Source organism: Ascidia mentula, chromosome 1, assembly GCF_947561715.1.
Source record: "Ascidia mentula chromosome 1, kaAscMent1.1, whole genome shotgun sequence".
NCBI classification, from domain to species: Eukaryota; Metazoa; Chordata; class Ascidiacea; order Phlebobranchia; family Ascidiidae; genus Ascidia; species Ascidia mentula.
In genome coordinates, this window is record NC_138566.1 from 25,089,450 (window position 1) to 25,104,173 (window position 14,724).

At 32.6% G+C, this 14,724-nt stretch overlaps 1 protein-coding gene across 8 annotated transcripts in view; it reads right to left on the minus strand.

Annotated features, from left to right (window-relative positions):
- Nucleotides 1-14,724, minus strand: part of LOC145916138 (uncharacterized) — a 62,695-nt gene that overhangs the window by 33,771 nt on the left and 14,200 nt on the right. For 6 of the 8 annotated variants that reach the window (XM_083002778.1, XM_083002781.1, XM_083002780.1 and 3 more), the window contains 5 exons: nt 14,566-14,718; nt 12,886-13,047; nt 10,395-10,556; nt 9,543-9,704; nt 8,307-8,468 (listed from right to left, as the gene is read on the minus strand). In XM_083002778.1, the coding sequence (XP_082858904.1) occupies nt 8,307-8,468; nt 9,543-9,704; nt 10,395-10,556; nt 12,886-13,047; nt 14,566-14,718 (801 nt within the window). Of the gene's footprint in view, nt 1-184; nt 884-1,011; nt 1,096-1,411; nt 1,443-1,508; nt 1,753-1,810; nt 1,985-2,062; nt 2,161-2,262; nt 2,374-2,433; nt 2,584-4,202; nt 4,380-4,568; nt 4,731-4,823; nt 6,590-6,794; nt 6,901-6,958; nt 7,121-8,306; nt 8,469-9,542; nt 9,705-10,394; nt 10,557-12,885; nt 13,048-14,565; nt 14,719-14,724 lie in introns of those variants that run through there. The other 2 variants (XM_083002783.1, XM_083002782.1) reach the window with 2 other exon arrangements.

Sequence of the window (14,724 nt, forward strand, 5' to 3'; positions counted from 1 at the left end):
AGTTTTAAGTTGCTCGGCAATTTTTTTCAAAAAGGTAATACGGCAGTGTTTTTTGTCACGTCATAGACGTCGCTGCTGGTGTATTATGAATAAAAAGGACATTATTTTTTATAATTGCCATTGCAACTTACAAGTGAAAACATTTGCTTTTTCAGAAATGTAACATGCCAGGGAATTTACTAAGCAAAGCAAACATTTTTTTTATTAAAAAGCCATATGGTTGTCAAACCAATAAAACATATATGTGCTATATACAACATAACAAATTAGTTTTAAACGCAACAAAAACAGTATAATTTCAATTGACTTTCGTCCTCCAAAAATCAACACTAATTGCGCAGACAAATTAAACGCAGACGGCGACGAGGGACCAGGAAAACCACACTTGGTTATAAAACTAATAACATGTTATTGGAAAGACTACAAAGGTGACAATAAATTTTAAAAAAACTATCTGTGAAGATATAGATTATAAAATAACAGTACATTTCAGACAAATTGCATAAAAAATACGGATAACTCATGAATACTTGCATAAATTGGTGCATAAAAGTTTACTGTGAAACTAAAACAACATGCTTACAATGAAATATTCTGCAACATAAACAAGGCACTTGGTTATACATCCCAACAGTAGGGAAGCTTGGAAAAAAAAACTTGCATGTAAACTATAAACAGTACGTTCTGCAAAAGTAAGACAACCTTAAAGGCAAAACAAAAAGTTTCATCAGTGTGTACACCAGGTAATAAAAAGAGTAAAAAGATAATTCTGAGGGCGATAAAAACAAACTGCATTAAAAGCATAGTTTCTTTGATAGAATTGTCATTGCACTATCGTTGGTCTCCAAGTGCAAAGTTAAAACAAAAGCTTAACTTGTAGAGCCTGTTGGTAAACAAATATTGGTTTTTATTAGTGTCCAATCAATTACAAAACTAACAGAAAATGGCCTTTCCATTCAAAGCGGTGGAAAATGATTTTACTTTAAAAATTTTATTGACAAAGGTTTGCACCTGTTAAAGGATCGGATACAGTTTTTGTCACATCACGACCTGCTGTGTTGACAGTGGAAATGGGACAATTTTCAAATGAATTTTCTGTATTTTGCAAGAAATACTGATTTAGTTTCATCAGATGTTATTTGCTACTTGCTCATAAAATATACACCAATGCAAAATGTTAGAAAAAAACAACTTTATCGGCTACCAACTAACAAAAGTTGTGTTCAGTTCAAAAATCAGAACTCCCAATTTAGATACTTATTGCAGGTCTTGTTTACTTGTATGTGCTTTTAATGAATGGTTAACATACACCAAAAACTCAAAGCCACAATACAGACCTTCATGTATAAAAGATTTTTAACCACAAGTAAGTACAAATTATCAAGAAATGTATGTGTTTCAATTAACTTACTAATCGTGGCCTGTGGTTCCTTCTCTTCATCCTATAAAAATAACGCATATGCTTAAACTTGATGCAACATGTTCGTAATTATATTTACACCACATACAAAAATATTTTTCACAAAGGACTCCTCATATATCTTTTTTGTTTCCCATGTAATATCAGCTTGAAACTGAAATTTTGTTAAAGGGCACAGAATCGGTTCATGTTCTTCATCGCTTTGTTCAAGGACATATTGCTTTTGCTTGCACCGTAATTGAAAAATGTCTTTTATTGATTGAGATTCTGGGAGACATTTGACCCCAGGTGGACATGTGGAGATTGCTAATGATATGTTTTTATATTTTGACCTGAAAGCAAATAAAAGGGCTTTATGTAAATGCTAAAAGCAGAACATGTATTAGTTACTTGATTTTCACTGAATCTTCCAGAAGCATTTCCATATTATTTTTGTGTTCCCTTTTATGTTCACTAAGTTCAAAAAATAAAGCCCGAGACTTTGGTGTTTGATTTAAATATTTGTGTGGCATCAGCAAGTAGACAAACATAACTTTTCTTCTTAGATGCCCAAACAATGCAAACCTGAATATATGCATATAAGGTTACCAATTTGCCAATAAAGTGTACATCACTTAAGTTCTCATGAGAAACATGTTTTACCATGAAAAATGTGACACAGCAAACTGGTGACTTCTCTGCTGTTGGTGGGGTATGGTGTCAACTAATTTCCATTCCAAACCATTTTTACTTTGCTTAATCTGAAATGCAATTCAGTATGTCATAGTTTTTCTGAATTCATATTTACTCTTTTTTATGCCCCCAAAGATTTACCAAGGAGGTCATATATTTCAAAATTTTACCATAATTTTTTCAGGGGTTTTTGAATAGTAGCAGGTTGGCAAAGTTATCAAAATGTCCTTGTTAAACTTTGTGTGGCTTGGCTGACATTTTAACATGGGTGAAATCAACATCTGCAAGGACAAAATTACTAATTACAAACACATCAAACAGTGCTAACAAACATGGCTGACCGGATTTTTTCCATAACAAGCAGTAAGTTGTATTAGTGTAGGTTTGTCTAGGGAGCCATTAGGAAATTCAATGATACAACCAAGAATGGAAAGTGTGCGGCCGGTTGGTTCAATAATTAAAGAAACATGTTCGATGGATACACTGTCATCCTAAAAATGTGAATTTTAAAAAAATCGATAGATAGAAAAAATGTCAGAAATGCGATTGCAAGAAACAGCCTTTGCAGGTCGGTAACCAACAGATCTGCCTTTACAAATCAATGTAATATTCCTAGGGCTCCAAAAGGAGTAACAGGCGATCACACCAGCATAGGATCTTTATTAAAGAAATATGAAAACAAAGTGATTAAAACGATATAAAACTGCTTTCTACAAAAAAAATCTTAATTCATTATGCATTTGTTAAAATAATTGCAATAACTCCGTGCATGGCCAAGTTATAACGGGGTTATGTGATTTTTAAATTAGATCTACAAAAATGGCGAATTTGTATGGGATTTTTGGTCAGCTTGATTTAAGCTGTCTCCAGACCGGCAGGCTGTAAGTTTAGACACATGACTAAATAAACAATCAATACTTCTGATATTAGTTGGCAGATAGATGACTATAGTATAGTTTTTCTAACAAATCAATGTAAGTTTACTTTGGGAAATATAATGCCCTAATGATGGTTTCACTAGAAAACAAACTTCATTCGTTATCTTTTTAAATTGCCGTGAAAAATGAAAGACTGAATTTTCTGGTGATGTCTAGGGTTAAGCAACAACACCATTCTGTAAGTATTTGGTTAGAGTTTGAGTAAAAATTGTATGTTTACTTATATTAATTCTGTCTCTACAGGGTCCTTTATTAGGAAAAGCTGTTCAAATCCATGAAAAAATCTGTGTCAGAAAAGGTGGATGGAATAGTTTCATAGCAACCTAATGATGAATAATTTGAAAATAATTTTGACACAAAATGAGCCAATTACAAAACATAAACTTGTGTTGTGGTGTTCTTGTCATATTTGCTTTATTTTGCAATATTTAATTCTTGATTGTTGTTCACATGAAACTTACATGATTAACATGCAATGAAAATGAAAACAACCAGAATACATTGACTTGATCTACCATTGCACATTCATTAGCAAAAAAAACAGTTGACACAAGTGTACAGATGTGTAAAGCAAAAAATACTAAAGTTGTTGGGAATTGTTCTTACTGTGATGTAAAATGTACATGGACAAAGGCCTTACAAAGGCCACTCGCCTTTTTCTCTTAAAAAAATGAGTCTCGAACTTCATGAAGAGCCAAATAAAGCTTACAAAGTAACTCGAGGGCCGCACTATGAGAACAATCCCTTTGTTGCAATTAAAAATGTCACCAAATGTTGGGCACAATAAGAATGTATGGTAATTTAGGTTTTTTTTAATGATGTGCAATGGAACAAGCTTAGGTTTGCCACCAAAGTTTCTTTAATTAACAGTTACCATGGTGGTAACAAAAGAGGTATAACGAAGTAAACAGGTTTGCTTCTTTGAAAGCCAATTAAGGGAACAATGGCATTCAGTGACGAAACAACAGCAATTGTTTATGCTTTCCATGAAATGGTATTACAGCCTTAACAAGACTGTATCAAGGGTAATTTTATTGGTTTGGCACAAAGCGACTTAAATGATCATCAACATTAACATGTTTCACAGAGCCCTCTGGCCTCGTGTCTGAGATCTCTGATCTAAACCATCATGTTCAGGAAACTTATTGCAATATTTGTGCACTAGGACTTACCCGTTGTTTGAGGTTTTTGATCTGTTGTTCAATAATTTTTTTTCCAACATCAGAAACTTTCCATGTGTTCACTGCCAGGCCAATTTGTTCATAGTTTTCAATGTTATACAAACAATCAGCTATATGCTTAGCTCCATCATCATCAATATCATTTTGTGCAAGATTTATGAAATTCATCTGAAGTAAAAACACAATGATACTAATTTCATTAAACTTTATTTACCTAACGTTTAACCATTAGCACCTTTGATATCAACACACAACACTAAAATGTATTTTTTTTCAGTTTACTTACAAGATGCCTTTAAAGTGGCTCTTAATCAAAAACTGTGAACCTTATGAATTTTAATGATCGTCTAAAATTACCGAATAGAGTCTTTTCATAACTGCTGAGGAAATGTAACTTGCCCCTTTTGATGTTAAGCCACAACCCTCTAGTTCAAGGGTGTCAAACATATTCATACAGGGGGCTAAAACTTTTGCACCACTGTCACCTAGGTTGTTGCCATTGAGATTCAATTTCCTCACCTAAAATTACACTCAACTTTACTTCTGTGCAACAATTTTTTGTGTAAATACAGAAAATAAACATGATTTTGGACTAAATGCCCAAACTCTTACCGGGTTAGCTCTATATTGCAGCACATAGGTGAGATTGTCTAGGTCACAGACGGAAAGTGATGAGTTACTGAGATCTAACACACTGGAAAGTGATGAGTCACTGAGATCTGACACACTGGAAAGTGATGAGTCACTGAGATCTGACACACTGGAAAGTGATGAGTCACTAAGATCTAACACACTGGAAGGTGGAGAGTAACTGAGATCTAACACACTGGAAGGTGGAGAGTAACTGAGATCTAACACACTGGGAAGTGATGAGGAAAGAGATGTTGTGATTTCTGCAACATTTGCTTCATGGGCCCAGCAACAAACTTCCTTTATAGTTTCTTTGTTTGGTGTTTTGAGGCATGATTCAAAAAGTTCAGTAAGTAGCAACTTTTTTGCATGAAAATCTTTAAAATTAAATCTGAAAGTGGTTGATTCCAAACACTGAATGTCACCCAATAATTTATCATTACAAAATCCAAAGCACAGCCTGGTGAAGTATTTCCATCCATCAGTTGTGAGTTTTGTGAATTTTTTCTGGAACTCATCAAAAGGCATGATCATCATCAGATACAAAGCAGCAAAACACTTTTGCCAGATATCATGCGAGAAACATGAATGTTGATATGAATAATAGTTTACTCGTTTCCCAAAAAACATGTTATCTGTGCATTTATCAAGTTTGCCATGTCTCAAATCATCCCAGGAGAAGTATTCCTTTTCATTTTCCGTCCCTGTCCAGGCAAGTTTTGCCAAGTTGTACACCATGATGCCTGGGTCTTCATCAACATAGATTTGCAAATTCTGGACCAAAATTGCAGCAAGTATTGGTGAAAGCAAAACATTTTCAACTTCACTGTCATAGCTCATCAAGCAGTTAAGCAACAAAATGTAGTTGCATGGTGCTTTGCAGCATTCTAACAAGAAAGGGTTTTGTTTTAAAATCTGCCATATTGAATCATATCTTGCCCCACATATTTGTCGTCCAAGTTCTTCTTGTGAACTTGGAGGTAAACCAACAATTTCAACAACAAATGTTGGTTTGTATTGCTGATAAAGTTTGCTGAATGGACCAGGTCTTGATGTAAAAATCTTTCTGGATATTGGAAGCAAGTTTCCCTCAACCAACTGCCTTAAATAAACATCTGGTGTGTTCTTTGAATGCAAAGAAGGAATAGATTCATCTTCTTTTGATAGAAGATCAACTGCTTTTCCAGCTCCATCAAAAATAATGAAAACATCTGAATCAGTTGTAATTACCTCAAGTATGTCTGCTTCTTCTTCGGGTCTGTATGTTTGGTCAGGCAACAATGTACAAAAAAGAAACTGAAGAAATGTCACCTCCACATCAAAATCAATTTTGCTGACATCAACATAAAAGAAAAAAGACACATTTCCATACAAGTTATGTTTAGTCCATGTTTTTAGTAAAGATGTTTTTCCAATTCCTGATTGGCCAACAATAAAAATCCTATTTCCATGTTTTTGCACATATTCTTCTTCTTCTTCTTCTTCTTCTGCTTTAGCTTGGCCCAACCCAAATCTGCGGGATATATTTCTGAATACTGCCCTCTTTGCATCCACAAACATTTTGGAAGGAGAAATGGTATCATATTTTTTTTCTCTTTTAAAAGTAAAATGAAACAAATCATCGTGCATCTTTCGGACTATGGAAACTTCCACTGGTGTTATGGGACATTTTGATAAAAGTGCAAGCGACAACTCTTCCTGGGCAATTCGTAGAACCTTTTCTTTCAACAACAACTTCAGTTGTTCGCCTAATGATTTTTAAAATAAAAGTAATGTAATAAAGACTTCTTAAACTTAATCACAAATATATCAACTTCCCAAACAGAATTGGCTATAATAAACTTCATGCAATGTGTTAAATTAGGATTAGTGATATGTATGTTACCAAGGCAGCTGGAAATTGTGAAATAACAAAAAAACATTTTGCAAAGTGACAAAAACAAGTTTCCTTACAATGTTTTTGATCTTGTTTAGATGTGGATGTCAATGAGGTTTTTCCACAGCTTAAAATGACTGAATGCTGTTGTTTATAGGAAAGACCATGTTCCTTTGAGAAAACCTTCAAAAATATAAAAGGTTTACAAACGTTCGAATAAACTTTCCATGTAAGTGCCCACAGTTCCCGGCAACATTGCCACTTTGTCTGATAGGTCATTAACAGCTTGAATGGTCAGATTGCATCCTTCCAGCTCCAATTCTTCAATGTTGCCGATGCAATGTGCCAGTGCATGTCCACCCATACCTCCAATATCATTGCGGGAGAGGTTGAGTTTCTTCAGCTGATGGCAAAAAAATCTTTGCAATTATCAAATTAGGTTATTTGATACAATTAAAAAACAATCCTGTTTTACAAAAATGTGCAACCAAAGTATGGAAGTTGGGACAAAAAATAAACATGCTCGCAATACAAAGTTAAATGAAAGCACAAAATAGAATAAAAATTCCATGACACCTGTAATGGCCCATTTCAGTAGTGGGATTCAACAAGTTTTAATGACCTAAATGAATCTGTTGTTAACAACCGAATGTGTGGACCTTTGATTTACTTTAAGCACTGTATTCCCGCGGTTAATATATGGTATGCTGCTAGTGAGATAAATGGTGCTAAAATATTTGTATCCCACCACTTGCCCATTTCATCAATCAGCAGTGATTAAAATGTGAGAGAACTAAAATAATGACATAAAAATGTTTTTATAGTTTTTGACAATAAATCGTTTTAAACAGTCTACTCATTACAAAGTTAGTCCTACATACCGATAAAATATCATAAAAAAGATTATGCAAACATTCTAAAAAGAAAACTGTTTTGGCCCAAGTTATAATGGGTCAGTGTGGAGATGTAATAAAAGCCTTTTTTCATAAAATCCACTGAATCCATGACATCAAACGTACTATAAACATTAGTATGGAAAATATTCAAAATTGTGGACTCATGAAATCCTACTGCAGTGTCAAAAACCTACAAGTTAAAATTTGATGTTACAGTCACTGCATTCATAAAAGCAAACAATATAATAGGCTCTTTGCTATACTCCATACTATCAAATCTAATCCAAAACTAACAAAACATTTCAAAGGCATGATAGTTGCAGAACATTCGAAGAAAAATTGGTGCATGAGAAGCATAAGGTTGGCCACCCCTGATATATAAACAAACTTTGAGAAAAATAACTTGCAAGAAAAAAGATATGTGAATTGTTTGTTAAAGTTATGAAAAATTAGCAAGAAACTTGATAAAGCGTAGACTCTAATTTAATCATGTATTCAATTCCAGCATTCCTATTGGTTCGATCTTCAACAAAGATATTAAAATGAAAATCTTGTATCTATCAAAAAAGGTTAATGGCTTCAAAATAATACAAATATAAACTTGGTTAACAGAAGTAAACACAAGCATAGTCTGCCAATAATTGCAAAAACATTTAGATTATATTACAATTATAACACAAACAGCTATCTTACAGGTTCTGGCAACATTGCAATTCTGTGTGATAGAGAATCAAGAGTACGGTGAGTTAAGTTGCATCCTTCCACTTCCAATTCTTCAATGTTGTGGATGCAGTTTGCCAGTTTACATCCACCCTCATCTCCAATATTGTTGTGCGAAAGGTTGAGTTTCTTTAGCTGAAGGTAAAGAAACATTGCAATTATTACATTAAGTTATTTGATACAATTAAAAAAATTACAGTTTTACAAACACACAAAAATGTGCAACTAAAGTACAAAAGTAGAAAAATAAACATGCTTGCAACACAAAATATAACGAAAGTGCGAAATAGAATTAAAACTAGTTGGTTCTTAGAATTTAGTAATCTACATGGACCGGTTGTTATCAATCAAATGTGTAGAGATATGTTTCACTGCGAGCACTGTATTCCACAGTTAATATATGGCATGCTGCTAAAGAGACTGGATGCTAAAATATTTGAATTCCACCACCGGCCCATTTCATCAACCAGCAGTGATTAAAAAGTGGGAGAACTGAAAAAATGTGAAAAATTTTTTTTTATAGTGTTTTGACAATCTATTAATTACAAAGTTAGTCTTAGAAATTGGACTAAAAATGAAATACTAAAAAGAAAAGTGTTGTGGCCCAAGTTATTATGGGTCAGTGTGGAAATGTGATAAAGGCCTTTTTTCATAAAATCCACTGGAACCATAACATAGAACATACTTTACCCATTAGTATAGACAATATTCAAAATTGTGGAATCATGAAATCCTACTGCCATGTCAAAAACCTACAAGTTAAAATTTGATGTTACAGTCACTGCTTTCATAAAAGCAAACAATATAATAGGCTCTTTGCTATACTCCATACTATCAAATCTAATCCAAAACTAACAAAACATTTCAAAGGCATGATAGTTGCAGAACATTCGAAGAAAAAAGGTTGTTGGGAAAAAAAACTTTCAAGAAAAAATGTATGAGAATTTTTGAAGTTATTAGTAATAAACAAGAAATTTGATAGAGTGTAGACTCTAATTAAATCATGCATTCAATTCCAGCATTCCTTTTGGTTGGATCTTCAACAAAGAAATTAAAAAGAAAATTTTGTATCTATCAAAAAGGTAAATAGCTTTAAAATGATACAAATATAAACTTAGTTAACAGAAGTAAACACAAGCAGCATAGTCTGCCAATAAATGTAAGAACATTTAGATTATATTACAATCATACCACAAACAGTGATCTTACAGGTTCTGGCAACATTGCAATTGTGTGTGATAGAGAATTCAGAGTACGGTGAGTTAAGTTGCATCCTTCCACTTCCAATTCTTCAATGTTGTGGATGCAATCTGCCAGCACAAAAGCACCCATATCTCCAAACTTGTTGTGGGAGAGGTTGAGTTTCTTCAGCTGGAAGTAAAAAACATTGCAATTATCACATTAGATTATTTGATACAATAAAAAAATCCAGTTTCACAAACACACAAAAATGTGCAACCAAAGTATGAAAGTTAGAAGAAAAAAATAAACATTACAAATACAAAATAAAATGAAAGTACGAAATACAATTAAAGTAAAATAATGACAATAAACCTTTCAAACAATCTACTCATTACAAAGTTAGTCATGCATATTGGACAAAAAAATTAAATCCTTAAAAGATCATGTGAAGATCTTAAAAAGAAAATTGTTGTGGCCCAAGTTATTGTGGGTCAGTGTGGAGATGTGATGAAGAAATTTTCATAAAATCCACTGAAACCATTTCATAGAACATACTATAGCCATTAGTATAGATTGTATTTAAAACTGTGGAGTAATGAATTCCTACCATCTTCACATTCACATATTATATGTTTTTTCTAAAAAACTGATTCAAAAAGTGACCAGAATATTCTGTTGCACACAAAAGGATATCATGAACTAGAAAAGTTTAAAAAATACTGCTAAAAATAAAATTTGTATCTATCAATAAAGTAAATAGCTTTAAAGTAACACAAATATAAACTTAGTTAACAGAAGTAAACACAAGCAGCATAGTCTGCCAATAAATGCAAGAACATTTAGATTATATTACAATCATAACACAAACAGTGATCTCACAGGTTTTGACAACTCTGCAATTCTGTGTGATAGAGAATCAAGAGTACGGTGAGTTAAGTTGCATCCTTCCACTTCCAATTCTTCAATGTTGTGGATGCATGTTGCCAGTTCATATCCACCCATATCTCCAATATTGTTGTGGGAGAGGTTGAGTTTCTTCAGCTGGAAGTAAAAAACATTGCAATTATCACATTAGATTATTTGATACAATAAAAAATCCAGTTTCACAAACACACAAAAATGTGCAACCAAAGTATGAAAGTTGGAAGAAAAAAATAAACATTACAAATACAAAATAAAATGAAAGTACGAAATACAGAAAAAACTAAAATAATGACAATAAACCTTTCAAACAATCTACTCATTACAAAGTTAGTCATGCATATTGGACAAAAAAATTAAATCCTAAAAAGATCATGTGAAGATCTTAAAAAGAAAATTGTTGTGGCCCAAGTTATTGTGGGTCAGTGTGGAGATGTGATGAAGAATTTTTTTCATAAAATCCACTGAAACCATTTCATAGAACATACTATAGCCATTAGTATAGATAGTATTGAAAACTGTGGAGTTACAAAATCCTACCATCTTCACATTCACATATTATATGTTTTTTCCAAATAAATGATTCAAAAAGTGATCAGAATATTCTGCTGCACACAAAAGGATGTCATGAACTGGAAAAGGTTAAAAAACACTGCTGAACAGAAAATGAAAAAATAATCGGGAAATGCCAACTAGGTAGTCATTTGCAATAAAATAATTCTAGTCAAAATAAAATAAGAAAAATATGCATTGAATGTTCTTTTGGGGCTCAAGCCTGTTCCGCATTACAAAAACATTGTGCAACAGTTGTGCATTTCTGCAACAATACATACAAAGTGAAACCAACCTATGGCATTTTGCATCGTTACAGACAACACACTATAACCCAGAGATGCATTCTAATGAAATATCACTTGTAGCTAGAATTGGGATTACTGAAATTTTTAAATCTAATCTAAAATAAAAAGGGATGAGAGTTGTGACACATCTGAAAAAAAAAACAATGGTGCATGAGAAGCATACAGTTGGCCACCCCTGATATATAAATAAACTTAGAGGTTGTCTGCATGAAAACCTTGCAACAAAAAAGTTGTGAATTGTGGCCAAAGTTATATTAGGTCAGTGTGGAGATGTAATACTTTTTTTTTCAAAAAATCCACTGAAACCAGAACATAAAATGTACTATAATAACCATCAGTATACAAAATATTTAAAATTGTGGAATCAAGAAATCCTACTGCAAGTTTGATGTTACAAGTTGATGTCAAAAACCTAAAGTTAAAATTTGATATTGCAGTCACTGCTTTCATTAAAGCCAACAATATAAGCACACCAAAGCAAAAAAAGACGTCAATATGATAGCTGTGATCAACAAGTATGGACCTGCACAGTGGGGCGATCCTGCCTTGTCATGCTTAAAACACTTTTTTGCTACTACTAGGTTAATCAGTCTTTTAGTTCTGTTCTTAAACTTGGCATCACTGTGGTTTTATCAGAAAACCCCTTGACAAAAAGTTAACCAGTTTCTCTATGATCAGTTTGAAGCAATTGCTCTACAGTTGTAATGTAATGGTTGTAACAGTGATTCAACTCTAAGTTGTAGGTAATAGGGAGGCCACAGATTTTGCAATGAAATGGGGAGAAGAGGTTTGTTAAACAACTAACCAAATATTTAGAATTTGGCCATAAACTTACAGCAACCATCTTCACATTAACATATATCTTTTTTCTAAATAAACAATTAAAATAGAGACCAAGATATCATGTTGCACACAAAAGGATGTCATGAACTAGAGAAGGTTAAAAACACTGCTCAACAGAAAATGAAAAATTCTTTGTATTTTCCAGATACGTTGAGCCCAGACAAAACAAAGAAGTTAGATAGTTTGTAAAATGCCAACTAGGTAACCATTTGTGATTAAATAATTTTACTCATGAGAAACATTTGAATTGAATATTTCTTTTGGGCTCTTGCCTATTACCAACTGCAAAAATATTTTGGGACTGTGGTTCAATTTTCAAAATATATACCAGGGATAGCCAACCTATGGCATATTGTATCACTACAAGGAACACACTATACCCCGTAGATAATAAAAAACCATGCCTCGTCATGACAAAAATATTAAATTCACTGATTTCCAGAAGAAAATTATAAAATAAATACATATCACTTATAGCTAAAACTGGGAATCCTGACATTTTTTTCAAATCTTATCTAAACTTAAAATTCAAAGGCATGATAATTGTGGCACATCTGAAAAGTGGGGAAATAATAGTGTATGAGAAGCATAAGGTTGGTCACCCCTGATATATAAACAATCTTCGAGCTTCTCAGCACAAAACCTTGCAACAAAAAAAGTTATGTGAATTCTTTAAAAGGCTTTGAAATAATACATGCATGAACATTTAGAATATAATACAATTAAAATACAAACAGTGATCTTACAGGTTTTGGCAGCTTTGCAATTTCATGTAATAGATCATCAACATCAAAGCCTGCTAGATGGCATTCTTCCAGTTCCAACTCTTCAATGTTGTGGATGCACTTTGTCAGTGCATCAAAACCCCAATGTCCAATATAGTTGTGTGAGAGGTTGAGCTTTTTCAGCTAAAACCAAAAATATGTTACAATTATTACATTAGATTTTTCTATTTAAAATGTCTAAGAACTAAAAAATAACATAAAAAAACAAATATAGTAAGTGTTTAGATGATGAACATTTTGAAGAATCTACTCAATACACCGTTAGTCCTACATACTGGACAAAAAAATTAAATCCGATAAATAAACGATTAAAAGAGAGAACAAAATATTATGTTGCACACAAAAGGGTGTCATGAACCAGAAAAGGTTAAAAACACTGCTGAACAGATAATGAAAAATTCTTTGTATTTTCCAGATACCCAGAAAAAACACAAAAGTTAATAGTTTGTAAAATGCCAACTAGGTAACCATTTATAATTAAATAATTTTACTCAACATTTGAATTAAATGTTCTTTTTGGACTCTTGCCTACTATCCACTGCAAACATTTTTGGGACTGTGGTTTAATTTTCTAACAATATATACCAGGGTTAGCCAACCTATGACATATTGTATCACTACAAGCAACACACTATACCCTGTAGATAATAAAAAACCATGCCTTGTCGAAAAAAAAAAAAAAATTATAAAATAAATTCAAATCACTTATAGCTAGAACTGGAAATTCTTAATTTTCTTTTCTAATATAATAGTGTATGAGAAGTGTATCAGTAAAAAAAATGTGACAAATCACCACTAATTATTTATACATCTCTGCTATATCCAAATTTTATGTTTTAGATTTTGTTTAACATGCATTAAAAAGTATATATACTATAAATATTCAGTTGTTGCGACAGTATGATGATTTTGCCATCATAAAAATAAAGTAATAAGAATAAACCACTACACTAGGAAAAATAACAGAAAATAATGTGTTTTCTGCATAATTAGTGGGGAGTGAATTGAGGAACGCAGAGAAATGTAAAAACCAATTTTTTTTTGGCAGAATTCTAAAAAATAAGTTATTAGAGAAGAGTGTAAACAGTGTGTTTGTTAGCCCCGAACACAGTATCATAGCAGTTATATTTTGCCTCACTTCTTTGTGTAAACAGTGTGTTTGGAAATTTTGCTTCACTTCATTGCGTTGTTCAGTTATGATGAGACATAAATTGAACAACTGGAACTCTCACAGGAGTGCAAAATACATAAATTTTACTCAATGAAAAAAGGGTAGTTCATAGCCAAGAAAGATCTATTATTATCAATCTTGCTTTACAGTTGTCCTTGCATGATAATAATAATTTCAAAGGTAGTCGAGAATGCTTGGAAGGTAAACTAGTGGTGATGTAAAGGCCGTGTGGTAGGAAAAAGATTTAAAAATATTGTAAGTAAGAAATAAACCAACTGTTGGATGTCAGACAATTTGGTCAAAAATAAGAATCTGAGGTATTTTGTTTTTGTTTTTTAGGTTAACTAATTAGACTTCATCATTCACTGGATTCAATGTAAGAGAGCTGCAAAGATTTAATGGCACCTGCATGGAGGTTTTTCTGCACTTGAAAATAAACATCACGCTTCATAAAAACAGATAATTCTCACTGGTTTTGGTAATCCAACAATCTTTTCACACAGCTCCTCAATATCCTTCACAGTAAGTTCACATTTACTTAAATCAACTTCTTCAGTATGGTTAGAAAAGTTGCTCAATGCTGCTATTGAATTTATAACTTTGTTGCTGGATGATTTTGGCTTCTGAAA